Source organism: Dendroctonus ponderosae, unplaced genomic scaffold (assembly GCF_020466585.1).
Source record: "Dendroctonus ponderosae isolate FM_Combo_2020 unplaced genomic scaffold, Dpon_F_20191213v2 Dpon_F_20191213_438, whole genome shotgun sequence".
Lineage (NCBI taxonomy): Eukaryota > Metazoa > Arthropoda > Insecta > Coleoptera > Curculionidae > Dendroctonus > Dendroctonus ponderosae.
The window spans coordinates 2,513-17,674 of NW_026018651.1; the positions used below are offsets into that span (position 1 = coordinate 2,513).

General features: G+C 33.2%; 1 protein-coding gene and 1 long non-coding RNA gene across 3 annotated transcripts; one reads left to right on the forward strand and one right to left on the reverse strand.

Annotated features, from left to right (window-relative positions):
* Window positions 1-1,909: 1,909 nt before the first annotated feature.
* Window positions 1,910-13,194, reverse strand: LOC125504383 (signal transducer and activator of transcription 5B-like). 2 transcript variants are annotated; one of them, XR_007281464.1, is made up of 3 exons: window positions 13,041-13,194; window positions 2,275-2,416; window positions 1,911-2,116 (listed from the first exon to the last, which is right to left on the reverse strand). XR_007281464.1 is itself a non-coding variant. In XM_048666255.1 (2 exons), the coding sequence occupies exons 1-2, from the start codon at window positions 2,406-2,408 to the stop codon at window positions 1,936-1,938; spliced, it is 315 nt and encodes a 104-aa protein (XP_048522212.1). In that variant the 5' UTR covers window positions 2,409-2,416; the 3' UTR covers window positions 1,910-1,935. The 2 variants fall into 2 exon arrangements, 1 of the variants encoding a protein (XP_048522212.1); XM_048666255.1 differs by lacking the exon at window positions 13,041-13,194 and having other exon boundaries at window positions 1,910-2,116.
* Window positions 13,195-13,294: 100 nt separating this feature from the next.
* Window positions 13,295-14,877, forward strand: LOC109540293. The gene is made up of 2 exons (XR_002172178.2): window positions 13,295-13,576; window positions 13,668-14,877. It is a non-coding gene; the product is annotated as an uncharacterized LOC109540293 (long non-coding RNA).
* The last annotated feature ends 285 nt before the right edge of the window (window positions 14,878-15,162 follow it).

Genomic DNA, 15,162 nt, shown 5'->3' on the forward strand with positions numbered 1-15,162 from the left:
CATCGCCAATAAATCAGTTATAAATTAAACTGCTGCTCAATTTGGAAGGCTAGATAGTAAATAGAAAGCTACGAAATTTCAGCTAATTAAAAAGATCATTTAAAAGTTCTGATTTTAAGAATTATTTCGCCACAAGCGCAATTTGAGGTGCGGCTCAATGAGCCATCACAAGTGAGGGGCATCAACTCAACGCAGTGTTACCCAGGCCTTGTTTTCGCTTCCCTTCTCAACTCTTTCCAATTTTGAATTTAGTTAATTTCATCCTCATGCTTTAATGTTGGTTGATTGTGAATTATCATAATCTTGATGTATCTTGCTTCTACACTTTCACGCTCTGTACATTTGTTTGGGTTTGGTATTTGATTTGACGCGACTATGTTGACAAACAATCACGTGCTTTCGGCTAGTTACGAAAACAGAAAGACGAACAAAAATGGGTCAAAGATATTGTCGTAAAGGATCAATTTCTACCGGTTCCTGTATGTGAAAAACCGCTAGAACACCCTTGGTACTGTATACAGTTCCAATGATTTCAAGAACTTTAGTTTTCGGAAGGAATTTTAATAGTAATGAAACTATTTTAAATATGTAATTTAACAGCCAACAACGCTATTGTATTGCAACATAATGACAATCTTTATCAAAAGCCACCAAATCAGGCTGTAAAACTCCAACTTGTACAATGATATTATATTAGTTTGTACTACTTTTAAAAGCGAATCCGTTAAGTTGTGACAATTAAGTCACAAAACAGCCTCTACAACTAGTGTTTAGATAATAACACTTTTAAAACAAAATACTTTTTATGGCTTTTCGAAAATTGCAACATTTCCAGAGTACGTTTTATTTGGTTCAATGTGCTCTCTATTGGTTGACTACTAACTTTCAAAAAAGTTTCAGGCTCTTACAAGTGGGACAAACTAAAATAACACGTACAATACGATACATTTTTAGAATGACCCCCAACTAATCCCAATAGAATATATACGTTATGGAAATGATAGAACGTTGTATGCACAGAAATAAATAAGCAAAAGAAAAGTTTTCAAAAATAGTCGCTAGTTAAAAGTCCAAGCTACAGTTGACTATAGCCAAAAACGAACTAGATGGATTTTTTAAGACACCCATGGTATTGACCCTGAAACTTATAAATGTTTGTTATCATGATCATGTAAATTATCGAGTGTAATCAACGGGCTATTACAAAAATGAGATTACACCAAATATATTTTCCTCCTAAAACCGAACTGACTCAATCTCAAAACAGTTAATCATTTGTAATTTTAAAAGTCGTTTGTCGTAACGAAAATATACAAAAAGCACATGTACATTATTCTTCTTACGAAGGTGAAATGAAATGCACAATAAAATCGAAAACTGAATGAGTAAAATGACGTTCATTATTTATCTATGAACGCATATCAGATGCACGATGACAAAATGCAATCTATAGAATAAATAATGAAAACTGCATTTAATCCTGTTGGGAGGGTAAAAATGGATTTAAATTTTTAACACTTAAGTACCAACAAAAAATGGTAACTTATTGGTAAACTATATTAAATTCTGACGAAAATGTAATCTAATCTACTACACAGTGATGTGTAATATCGTCTTATTAATTAACCACGGTTGGCTATATTACGCAACCACCTACTAAATCCCCATTCAAAAACGAAAACAAAAATACCTATCCGGAAATGGTTCTATAAAAACCCGTTACTTATAGATGCATAATGATTTTGTCAGTATTGAGTCAAGAGATTATGCTAAAAACTTGCTGTCCGCATTAATTCGCAAAACAAGTTTCACATGAGGATAAATTGCTTATGTTAGTTCTACAATTTGTAATACAATATTACACGGCAAAACAAATTGTACTACCTTCCAAAAACCAAAATATTTCAGCGTGGATAAACAAAACTAGTTAAAAACTTACCTGTAACGTAGCCTGAACATTTTTGCAGCCTCGGCCAATTTTAATTTTATTAAAAATTGTTCGGGGGCGTCATTGGTACTTTCAGCCTTATTTTCAATCTCTTGAATAAAACGATCGACCACATTTGCGATGAACGCTTCATAACTAGGATGATCAGGAGTGGGCAGAGGCTCGTGCCTGCAGAAACAAATCAATTTTACAATGTTACAGTAGCTATTGTCACAAAATTTTAAAATAATTACTTAAGCTTAAATGATAAAAATCCAGAAATGCTGTATATCTTAAGAACATGAATCTTAGAAGAAGATATTTAGTGCTATGCAATATTTACTCACCAGAATTTATCTTCTATGAAATGTGCCAAATAATGGCGCACTTCAATGGGGAAGTGTTCTCCATAAATGCTCTTAATTTGTTGAAAATATACGCTTTCGTTGGGAAGCAGCTGGGCTTTCGTCCAGAGAGCCATGTTTACAACTGTAAATAAAACATTCAATTTAGTTAAGTTTTTTTTTCCAAATCCGCCTTTGGTGTGATGTGATGATTTCATCCCATCCCTAATATCCCCAGATGATGAGAAAGTTTTACAATTAAAACAACTTTTGGTTGATAAATTAAGCTAGTAATGCATTTCTAATCAACTGTTATCATATTCCATTAATACATGTATATTATTTAACCTGAGCCAAATATAATTTCAAATTATTACTCTGATAACAAAAAGTTTAAACTCATTGAACTGAAAAAATATATATTGATGATAATCTACTTTGTGCCAATTTGAAAATTTCATTCTCCAAAATTGCGTGCACAATGTGAGAACTTGTGTACCCAATTTTGACCAAGTGAAGGGACTATTTTTCTTAGGGTCTACTTTCTGCTTTACGTTAAAGTTTTATTTGTTAATAAGTTCAGTTTCTTGACCGATATCGAAATTGCAAGATGGTTGATTTTCTTGGGGATTCGGTCTGGGCAGTGGTGAAGAAAAGGACAAACTGTTTTAGCTGCTTTGAGCACCACTGCCCAGACCAAATGCCCAAGAGGTAGGTAGCTATAAAGGTAGATAAAAAGTTTTTCTTCTTCTTCACCACTGCCCAGACCGAATTCCCAAGAAAATCAACCATCTTCAAGTTTTATTTATTGCTGATGTGATAGCGAAACAAACAAAATAGGATTAGATAAGAAAACGACATTATTTTCTATTATAGAGAACAAATTGAATATTCGTTTTTTTGGTTTTGTTATCGATATTTACATGCGCCTTATAAGCTTGCCTTGGCAGTTTATCGGAAAAGTACACACTTGCCTACATATAATTCCTAAAAAAACATGTAAACGTTTTTGTAATTAGACGGTTACTGTTTAAATGATATTTCGAAAAATAAATTGCTTTATAAGAATTAAATCGTCACAGTATATTACAAGAAATAAATATATTTTAAGTATAAATAAAATATTATAACATACACAGCTTTTACTATATTGGGTTAGTTTCATTTAAGCAATTAAATTAATTTGGATTTAAAAATTTAATGTCGATCTTGGTGCTTAATGGGTGAATATTAAAAGTTGAAGTCAATCAATTGTGCCAAGCCAAGTACTTTCTACAAATTTGTCATAATCTCGGTGTCAAAAGAAGTATATGGGGAATAACATTGCTCAGAGAAAACTTGGTTGAATATCGCGGTCAGGACTAATAAATCAGATTCACTTCAAAAGGCCGTTAGAAAAAGATTAATCGATCAAGCAGTTTATATACCCATTAATATATTAATATATATGACGTTTGTTGTTCTCCACAATAGGCCTGTAACACAACTTTACAGCCTTATTGATTTAATGGAAGACGCGACACAAAGCACACACGTATACAAAATGAAACCCAAATGGCCAAATCACATGTGCGAGTGATTGTACTGCACACCTAATTTCTAAAGCTGCAGCCTGGATTAAGCTCAAATGCAATTTGTCTAATTAACAACGCCACTAGACACATTCATTAGTGCTGAGACTACGGTGAAAAACAGGTATTTAAACAAATTTCTTTCAAAATTGTCATTTTTTTATCACGTCGAAGACACCCAGTACTCAACACGAAAAAACTGAGAACCATCATAAAAACCAACAGCAGCGGAAAACATTTTCTTTGCACATTTTTGAGCTTATTTCTCGAAGATATTAGCTCTTAAAAACTAAATTACCTTTGAGACTTTGCTATTAAATCATAATGTAAAGTAATTTAGTGAACTATCAGTCTAGGTAAACATTGCTAACAGGTGCAAATTGCGAAACTTGTTTCTACTTTGGCAAAATTTGCATTGGGGATTATTACAATTAAGATTTTTTTTAAAGTTTATGAAAATCCACCCCAGATGAATGATAATTTTTAATATCCCTGAATGAGAGCAAAACAGAATACAACTGAAAAATGGACTTAAAAAAGATAGGAAACACGACAATTGGATTATTTACCGAAATAGTGCTCCACACCATATTAGATAACTACTAACTAATGCAGACCTTATAAGTGTATGCAGTTTAATAATATTGACAATAAGGCAAACGCATGTGTTACTTAGCAAAAAAATACACACCTTTTCTCGTAAAACGAAAATTCCTAGTTCTCAAAAGTCACAGAATAGCTCTAGGAATTTAGGCACCCACCGAAAACATTTTACTCATCGCAGAGAAGGAAGGGAATAAGCTGTTGTTAGAACGCTGGGTAATAACTACCTGACTTCGAAATCGGAAACTGTCGCACAAGACACTTGTCCAATAGGAAATAAATATCGAATTTCGTTTCTAATACGACCCTCACGCTGTCAGGTACCAGTTATTGTCTTTAAACTATTTCAACGTTGCACATAATGATGCCAAAACTTTCTCTATTATTGACAAAAAAGAACAAAATCATGAGAAAATAATGTTTTTTTGCGTTTTCGATTAAAAACTTTCAGTTTTGTGATCGGTTTTGGCGAAAAGCGTAATGGGAATAAAAGTTTTTGTAAATTTTTTACAAACCTGTAAATTTATCTTGTAATTTTTCGAGTCAGTCCTCCAGATCGTAAGTAAAACTTAAAATAAGTGAAACTCTACAAAATAGAGTGTTTTTGAGTAGAAAGTAAAGCACAGAAAAATTCAGTCGAAACTAAAAAACCACATGTTTTTAACAAACTCTACAGTCTTCAGAGGGATGGAGGTGACGAGATTTCCAAATAATCTACCTTAAACTTTCGCTTATTCTGTTCGTTTTTTGATAGAAAATTGTTTGATTTTTGTTCAAAATTCGAAGCTGGAAAGGGATTTCAAAACTTTTTCGTCAAAGCGACGAAGGATTCGAAATTTATTTTATAACTTTTCGCGGAAAATACCTTTGAAACTAGAAAATTGAGCATTTAGAAGAAAGAGTAACTTGGGTAAAACTGAATAATTCTGAAATTTGAAGACATTTTAAAAATATTATTAATAGATAGCCTTTAAAATAAATCGAGAAAAAAGTTAAAAAAGATCATCAACATTTTCCCAGCAACGGAACTGAGCTACTGCGCCGGTGCGTTGGGTTGACGCACCAAGCCATTTGCGCAGCACTGCGCCAACAAAAAATTCACTTATGCCCAGTTTCTCAACATTTGCCCTTATTGTTTACATAACTATGTAGTGGTTAAAGTTATAAGACCGATAAGATTTTATGGGTTTCCGAACGGTGACAGACAAAGTTATATCGGGCTCATAACAATCCGTTAGATAAGTACCTATTTAGTTCGACCGATAGAGGGAACTGCTTGATAGGTTCCATTTTTGACTGGTAGTACGGAAGGTGCAAAATACCTGTAAAAAAGAAGCGGATAGTAAAGAACTTTCACTTTTGTGCATCGCAAGCTAGATGACGCCAAAAAAAAAACGCATTTTGATGGGTCGGTAAACATATGGTTTGAAGATGTTTCAAAAAACCGCAACAGATTTGATGTAAAAGCTCTCGGGTTTTTATCTGAATTCAGCATAACTGTTCACTAACGGACAATTAATTCCTTCTCACAGGTTATGTTTTAAGGTAGTCCCCAATAAGGTCCAATAATACACTGAAACAGTGTTTCGTTAAACGAAACCTATAGCGAAATTCAGAATCTCCATATTTGTTCATTTGGCCCTCTCGTTCAAGATACCGTCTTGACCGTTCAATATAACTTAGAGGTTCAATAATTTCATCATCAGAAGATTAACTCTAATTATCCATTTTAAATAATTATAATAAATTTTTATACGTTAAACAAAACAAAACTGTTATGCAATGCTGTTATGTAATAAGAATAGGTTATGTTAGGTTAGAATCGCTCTGTTGTAAAAATAAAAACAAACCCTACACGCTTGCGTCGGACATTATGAAGCCGATATCCATCCATCTTCGAGTAGATATCTATTCGATAACTTATGGAACCAATAAGCTTTAAACAGACGTTGAGAAACCCAACAGACGTGATTTTGGTAGTTTATGAGACTCATAAGCTTATGTAAGCGATATGTTGGAGTTCGGAAACCGGGCATTAGTTATCCAGGCCTAATACCTACTACGTGAAAAAGTGAAAGTTACTGAAAAAAGTTAGAGAGCCTTTCAAAAGTGCAGATTCCTGGAAAAGAACTAGTTGAAAAACTATTGCAGGCGTTATCAGTGTATGCAGTTTAATATAGACAATAAGGCAAACTCATGTACTACTTAACAAAAGAAAATACATAATTCTACTCGTAAACGGAAATTCCTAATTCTAAGATGTCACAGAATGGCTCTAGGAAATTAGGCATCCACCGTAAACATTTCACTTATAACGCAGATAATGTTAGAAGGGTGGGAATAACCTTAAATAAAAATACTTAGTTAATCTATGGGAATAACTACTTGACTTCCGAATTGGAAACACTTGTGCAATAGGAAATGTCTCGTGTTGCGTTTCCAATACGACCATCACGCTGTCAGGTAGGTACCTGCTATTGTCGTTAGACCATTTCAACGTTGCACATATTGGTGACAAAACTTTCTCATGGAGGTAAATCTGCTCACATTTGCTCAAAGTGAACCAAACACAACCGTAATTAGTGAAAAACAGCTTTCGCAGATGGATAGCGAAATATCCTGACGACTGACTGAACATGTTAAACAGTTTCAGTAAATACGCCGCTTTAGGCTGGCTGAAAAAGTTTCGAAATTCTTTATTTACCATAATTATCGAGTTACCAACGATCAAAGTCAGTAGACAGTGCCAAGGTGAAAGCCGTTAAAGATCAAAGTCTCACTACTATCAAGCAGCCAATTTTTTTTAGTGACTACCAGTTTATTTTATATTTACTATTAATCTTCCCATCCCCGAAGAACGATCCGAATGTTCTGGATCTATTGAAAGCCAAAATGAACACTTACAAATATAAAAGTATTCAGTTGTGAACATGTACCTACTCAGTGCATATAAGTGTTCAATTCGGAAAATCACGTTGTTTTAATAAAATCATCCTACTCAATGGCGAAATAATAAAGAAAACTTTGTTCATTCACAAACACTCCCGACATTTTTTAGTTAAACGCAKCAAARCCCGAGAAGTCTTTCCGGTCCATTGTTAAATMWYCGACTACTTCGGCTGAWWTACTTAGGMAATGAAATTTATKAAAAGYGAATTTGAAATACTGGCAATTATGAACAAAACGAACGAATKAAGTCGCAAAGAGTTTGAACACTGCAACTGACGAACAGTAAACTAGACGAAGTCTTCTAGACAACGACCAGTGCGCATAGTTTTGACAATTTCTGAACAATTTTTACTTTCAAACATCCGCTTCATAGATTTTGTTCTGCAAGCAAAAGATAAATGGTTTAGTCCTTCGTGGTCATTGTTTGAAAAAATGCCAAACCAAGCAATACACTAGACATTTCAATAACTCATTTCGTTAAAGAAATAAAGCTAATGCAGTTTAAATTAAGGATAAACTTATTACTGCATGGCAGTATTTATAATTTCTCATAACTCTCCATTACTGGTGGATTATTTGAGCCTTTGCAAGCTTTTAAACAAATAGAAACAGATCAGAAAGTGTGTCAGTATTATCGCGACACTTTAATTTTTATATTGGTTCTACGCAGTTCAAGTTTCGGAAATAATAAAATAATCCCTTTGAAGGTGAGAAACATGTATCGAAAGGGTCTATTCCACTGGTCGACTGTTTCCGAGATAAAATTCCGACTTTCACGTGTTCATATTTTTATTTCTATGTCTTTGTTGGCTAGGAATTTCTAACAAAACGTAGTTAGTAAGACATCTTTCACGAAGGGCTAGCGAAAAGATTCTTACGATTAATTGTGTGTTTTATAGTTTTTTGAACTTAGCCTATGGTAAATTAGTCATGCTAATAAGAATTTGAATTTAAAAAGGTACTTGATCTGTAGCAAGGTGTTGAAAATACATTAATTGAAGGAAGATGCTAAATACTGGAAATGCCACTGCGTTTTATTTTCCAACAGCGCTATAATACAAAACTTCTTCTTTCAAACGTCTTCAATTCAACAAATTGTTCAACAGTGGTTTGTAGACAATAATGTTCGAGTTTTGGAGTGGCCTGCACAATCCCCAGATCTAAACCCTTGGATCTTTGGGAGGAAGTGGAACGTCGCATTCGAACGCAACTGCTTCCAAATAAACAAGCTTTGATGAATAAAATTAGTGAAATTTGGACCAATTTTTCACAGAATTTCGTTCAAAAATCGATTGCTTCAATTCCGCGTCGGCGACCAAAAGTAATTAATAACAAAACTTTATTGCCTGCAATTTGTTGTTCTAATTTTGTCGCCCTTATTCTAGTCATTTTATATGATAAATATTACCTATTTATAATTTTGAACTTGATTTAGAGCACCCCAAAATAATTCGAAAAAAATTATTTTAGTGAAAATTGTAGTGTTTCATTAAACTAGGTCAAAAATAGTAATTTTAGTTTGAACAAACTTTAGTGAAAACGAACTTGATAAACTGTAGGTAATGATAGATACTAACTCCCAAAAACATTTTTAATTATAGTTTTGTGGCAAACCTTACATTACTATATGCTTCTAACAAATAAGAAATAATAAAAATACAAAAATAAGCAACAGATAAACGAAAAAACATTACAGACGCGGTTTTTTGTCGCCTGTAAAAAAATATTAAATTGGGTTACAACCTATCAGCATTAGGGTATTCATATGGATGAAAACAGAGAACGTGGAAATAAAATAATAATTAATAATAAAAAAATGTGGAAAGAATGTGTAAGTGCCCCAATTTGCAAAAAATCCAAACATTAAAAAACAAAAAGAAAAGTTCTAGCAGATTTTATGTCGACTCGAGTTTAGTAAAGTGGCTGTTGCTTTCTATGTGAATTAACGGTTTTTATTTTACATGAATTGATTATGTTATTAGTACTGCACAATTGCTTTGATTAAATTTGATGATTTCACCAGTTATATTTATACGAGAACATTTTTAGAAAATATTTCTTTTCTTGGGGAGACTCCAAATCGATCTTTCACGAAATCTTTGACAAAATTTAGCACGCGCGCTCCGCTTGTAATAAACAAATGTAAGCAAAGTTATTGTTTTGCGCGAGTGAAAGTGGCCGCAACTGAAGGTAGGACTCATATGTAACGATTAATACCATTTCGAATGGGATAGAGGCAAGCACTAACAATCATTAATGTATGCACCGGCGGACTTAAATGGGGATTAAGAGTTAAGCCGGATTTAAAGTCCTAATCGGTATGCACCGTCGATGGTTTTCACTGTAATGATGTTTAACTTCAAGCCGTCATTTTTCGCAGATTAAAGTTCTTAAGCGAAGATTAAGCTATTTATACCTACCACATCACCTGTAAATTTGGTTTTCATCTCGTGTGTGTAATAGTATTAACTTATCAAATGGAGTTGGAAGATGAAATAATATTGATATCTTAGAGATAATGTATGTTTTTTCCAAGAAAATAATTCAATCGGTTCAATTATTATGAGGCATTTGAGAAATGGTTTTTTATAGAATACTTCGGCTAACAAAACCAGTGAATGCATCGTCCGATACATCCAGAAGTTAATAATTTATTTTATTCACGTTATAAAATTTTAACATAATTTAATGTTTAATAATTTTTATGTTCTCTTTAGACGCCTTACGTCTTTTTTAGGGTTTTCGTAAAATCGTTTGACTCCGGCCTTACAGGAGAAACAGGGTGAATTTATATAGAATTCAGTATCAATTTTCTTAAACGCTAGTAGTTTACTTCTCAATGGAGTTCTGTCGACCTTCTTTTCTTCGATGACGTTATATATATCGGCATTATAAAGCTAATACATATTTTGACATTTGCTTCGCACGAAATATTTGGGACCCCGTTTACTTTCCTTGTAATACTCTAGGCGTAATGTTATACATAAGAGCCCCGCAGACCTCATATGGAAAACAACAGTCAAAAGCAGCAATTAACACACATTCAGATTGATAGATGTATAAAAACAAGCAGTATTATGGATGGAAAGCTATGGAAACATTTTGAATATATTTTTTTCAGTGCTATCGAAATTTGAACGAATGTCACATCAAACTAACCAGTTTGGAGAATTGTACAGTTTTATCAGCTTTTTTCACTAGAAAACTGTTCTTTGGCATCAAGCTGTGATATGAGATCTATAGGCTCTTGTAAACTAAGCTAAGTACTTCCGTGATAACTCATGTAATGATTAACCAATTGAGAAACTACATTTTGAAACATTAAGTTTTTCTTCGCTTTTGTTGACTTACTCATAATGTGTACGAAATAGAAAAAACGTGCTTGGTAGGCGAGATCAAATATATTGTTGATAGAGATTGACTTTTTGGCGAACCTCAGTGTAATTAGCGATAATTGCTTTCTCTATGTATACCCCATAAATGCCCCCCCCCTCTTGATAACAACTCTAGATAAATGACACAGAGTTGGATTCACCATATGCATTTTACTTACAAAATCTAAAATTTTAGTATTTTAAATAATCTGAGTTTTCCGATTGTCTCCGACACCTAATTTGAATCAGCTTGTATATTTTCCAATAAAAATGCAATAGATAATCCTTACAATGCGATTTTCATAGATACAGGATCAGTATGGATTTTTCTTCTTGATACCATGCGTATTGTTACTAGAATTTTTTGGTTCGACTTATGTCGAGCTTTTTTTAAGCAACTACTACATAAGTACCATGAGACTTAAATAGGAAATAATCTAAATAAAATTGAAGTTTTAAATGTTTGAATGAATATGGCATTTTGAAAACGAAAATTATGCCGTAAGTCTGGAAGCCGTGGGTGGAATGAATGAAAGTGAATATTTGTTTTTTCTCCAAATGTAGAAGTTGCAGTGATCTTCACAGAGACAGACAACAGATATTTCATTTGCATTTTAAAAATCCTAAAACTGTAAATTGTTTCGACGGTAAATTCATTTTGAGCAGACATTGCTTCCTAATTAATTTTCCACTTACACTTTGGCCTCAGGTGGATAATTTAATTTGATGAGGGACCAGGCGCACTGTGGTCGTTTCAACTATTTTAGGTGGTAATAAATAGGGCTTCTGATAATTAGTTTAAATATTTGTCATCTCTAATACAAAAATTAAAGTTTTATTGCAACATAAAGGTATTTTGTTGTATCTTAGACTAAGTATAGACTATAGTTCTTTAAAAAATATACTAACGAAAAAAAAGTTTCAAGGTAAACATGCGCCTAAACATCGAAATCTGCATCGTTACCAATTTTTAGAGGCTTTTACAAGTAGGTATCTGAAAATAACGATAATCCGAACATATCCAACTCTTTAACAGAGTAAAATCACAATTTTACAAAACGGTAAAATGACAAACGTCGTAATAAACAATCGAACTTAGGAAATAAATAGCAACTATTTCAAGTAAGAACACAATTCGAATATTGGTTTCACTTTTGTGGCCAAAAACTTAGTAAATACGATAAAATAAAAAAGGACATAAACAATTTATTTGATGGAATGTTATTTTTAAGATAAAGCCGAAAACAATGGTATTGTTGTTGTTTTTTACGAATTAAGTATTCCTAAATAAAACGACATCTGTGAGGCGGCACCCAGTATGAAACCGGAAAAACTTCCTATCGGATCATCTCTTACCGAATGCTCTTGTATTATTATTATATGAAGTTACTCTTACTTTTACCAAAAAAAATGTACTACATATTTTAAATTGCAATTTGTTTTCGATTATTTTGTGACAAAGGTATTCGTTATGAGATAATTGAACGTGTTTTATATTATTGTATTATTATTATATAAAGTTACTCTTACTTTTACCGAAAAAATGTACTATTTTAAATTGCAATTTGTTTTCGATTCTTTTGTGACAAAAGTGTTCTTAATGAGATAATTTAACGTGTTATATATTATTAGCTGCACCAAGTGTTTTTAATTTGCTGGATTGCATTTAGTTTGAAGCCTTGAAATGATTCAAGCTTTAAAACACATGCTTTAAAAGGACTTGACACTTGAGACTTGTATTAAATGGACTTAAAAAAGCAAAGGTTTTGATAATATAAGGACTGTTCTAACGTACTTCGTGTCCTTATTGGGTATCATTCAAACTATCTACCTGATGCGTATGTAAGTGTAAACCTCAACGTACCTATACTTATAGCAGAATAACGCAATAATTACGCCCTACCTCAAGTTCACACTCAATTAACTTGGTACCTAAACGAAAGAAGTAATTACGGATACAATATCACACTGTATGTAATCACGTCTGGTCTTTGAAGGTATGAATTACTGGAGTATTCGGGGGAGGGGCTTTTGGAAGATTTCTCTAAAAACGATAGGTCTCCACATAGGAAATGTCTCGTACATAAACATTAGCGAAAGAGAAATTTCCCTGCTTTGAAAACTGGGCAATAAAACTGATAATAACTGGGAACTGTGTTCCAAATGTGAAAAATCAACACATCATTCGTCAAGGTCGTGTGAAGCGGTATCGTTTTGTTTGCGTTAATGTAGAGTTTTGCAGTTAAGTTAGGAATTAATTGAGCACCCTTACCTTTCACAACGCGGATATAGGTGATAACTTTACTACCGAAACGCGACAGAACATCTAAAAGTACTTCTTCAAACAGAAATACTAGAAAACTATCCGAATTTTGACAACACACTACCGATCTAAAGTCGTTCACCACTAAACTGACCGGCCGTCCAGCCAATCAAGCCAATAACAGTTCCGCAAGTGGTCCATGCGCAGGTGCAATACTTTTGTCCCTGCGTAGTACAGATTACAGGTGTTATTCAAAGCTAACTTCGCGTTGGAAGTTAATAGGGGGAGTTTTAGAACATGGATAGTTTTACGTGTTATTCTGAGAGCCTGTATGCAACCTTTTACCGTAATTATGGCTTTATTTATATTGAACTCCTTCTGGATTCAAATTATTCGCGAAAAGCTCACTGGCAGCTAAATTGTAATTACACTTTAACTAGTAAAATTTGACACTTATTTTGATTAGATGTCGTTGTGATTTGTTTGGTTTAGTTCTACTCAGCTTGTGCGAGCCTTTAAACAAATAGAAACATATTGAAAAGTGTGTAAGTATTGTTTTATGTGATGAGACCGACAAACAAAGGTAGACATGGCATGTCAGGAAGGGTGCTACCAATGTATTCGTGATTTTTGCAGTTAACAATGGCCAGTAATGTTCATATATAAAGACGAGTAATGTTTACGTTTCGCAGCGCCCCCATCGGTAGTTGAACTCGCAAATTCCATTCCATCTTTCACCAGTGACACAGCTGGGCTAGTAATGGGAAAATTGAATGAATCGATTAAGCAAAAAATCGAAGTTTTCAAATTTCCGGAGACGGAGAAGTTATATGGCCGGATATTCATGTCGAAGAGAGATGTAAACAATAAGTTTTATCGCAAAGTATTATTTCGTCGGCCGACGAAAGAGACAACAAATTCAATTTTGCTGATATCAAAGAGAAGAGAATCAATTCAATTTAAAGGCGGGAGAGAAGGATTGAAAAGTTAAATAGGCTTTAACTGATATAAAGAGAGTTAGACTTAAGAATAAGATCTTATTTTAGTGTTTTACTGAAGACTGGCAGAAGGGATATTTAATACAAAATATAAAAAATAAAATATTGTAGTGATATGCTTTATGCCGCCCTATTTGTATACCGGATGCCCACCGACGTATCCAAAAAACCCCCTATATGAATTCCGAATAGAAAGTGTTATTTTAATTTTTCCTGAATTATCAACGGGTCAAAAAAAAAAAAATTATGAACGGACTTGGAATTTATGACGTATTAGTAGAATAGATTTTTCATAAAAATAAAAACGCGATGACTAAATTATTATTAAAGCTGCTCAAATGCATAATTTTATCCTCCATCGTTGTTCTCGTTCCCAGTGTTGTATTCTTTCATATTGTTTATATCGAGTGGCGTGCGGTAAAATTTTAAAGAAGGGAAGCAATTTTTTAATATATTTTACCTACCACCACTACTTACAGTAGTCAGTAGGACAAGACACGCTGCCTATAATCTAAGTAAGTTACATTTTACGCATTATAAATCAAACGCACAGTTCTGTTACGGTTAATTTCTGTCTAACCGGCATCTAATTATTCGTCAAATCATATTGTTAAATTAGTAAATTGAACATCAACTGTTGCTAAATGCCTCTATTATAAAATGTTAAACGAAACCTTAACACCCCGAAATATTATACAAATAGCAGAAAACCAGTACGAACTACTGCGTCAAAAATAAGAAGTTGCTCATTTGAAGTTCTTTTTTTGGAGAATGTATTGCTAACTTACTTTAATTAGTACTTAGGTACTTAATAATAATTAGCATGTAACATGAAAAACCTTCTCCGATGTGATAGTTTAATTCTGCGTTTCGAACAACAACATTAATCACAATATAAACACGAAAACTTGTACCAAATTACTAGAAACCTACTGAAAAAAAAAGTCTGATGGTATTAAAAGCGTCAAACTCCAAGATTTTGTCTACAAATAACATTAAAACCCATTAATTTCAAGGAATGGCCTCGAAAGTCTATTTCTTTTGATAACATTAAAACTGTTCTGGAAAATGCACCAAATAGACAATATTTGTCTATAAAGGTATAGCGCTTCAATTTTTAACACATGCGAAGA

What these genes read in the sequence shown, in the direction of transcription:
- LOC125504383 (XM_048666255.1), bottom strand. Translation starts at nt 2,408, where the DNA reads ATGGCTCTCTGGACGAAAGCCCAGCTGCTTCCCAACGAAAGCGTATAT. An exon ending in TTCATAGAAGATAAATTCTG is followed by an intron (nt 2,117 to 2,274) that starts GTGAGTAAATAT and finishes TTGTTTCTGCAG; the next exon opens with GCACGAGCCTCTGCCCACTC.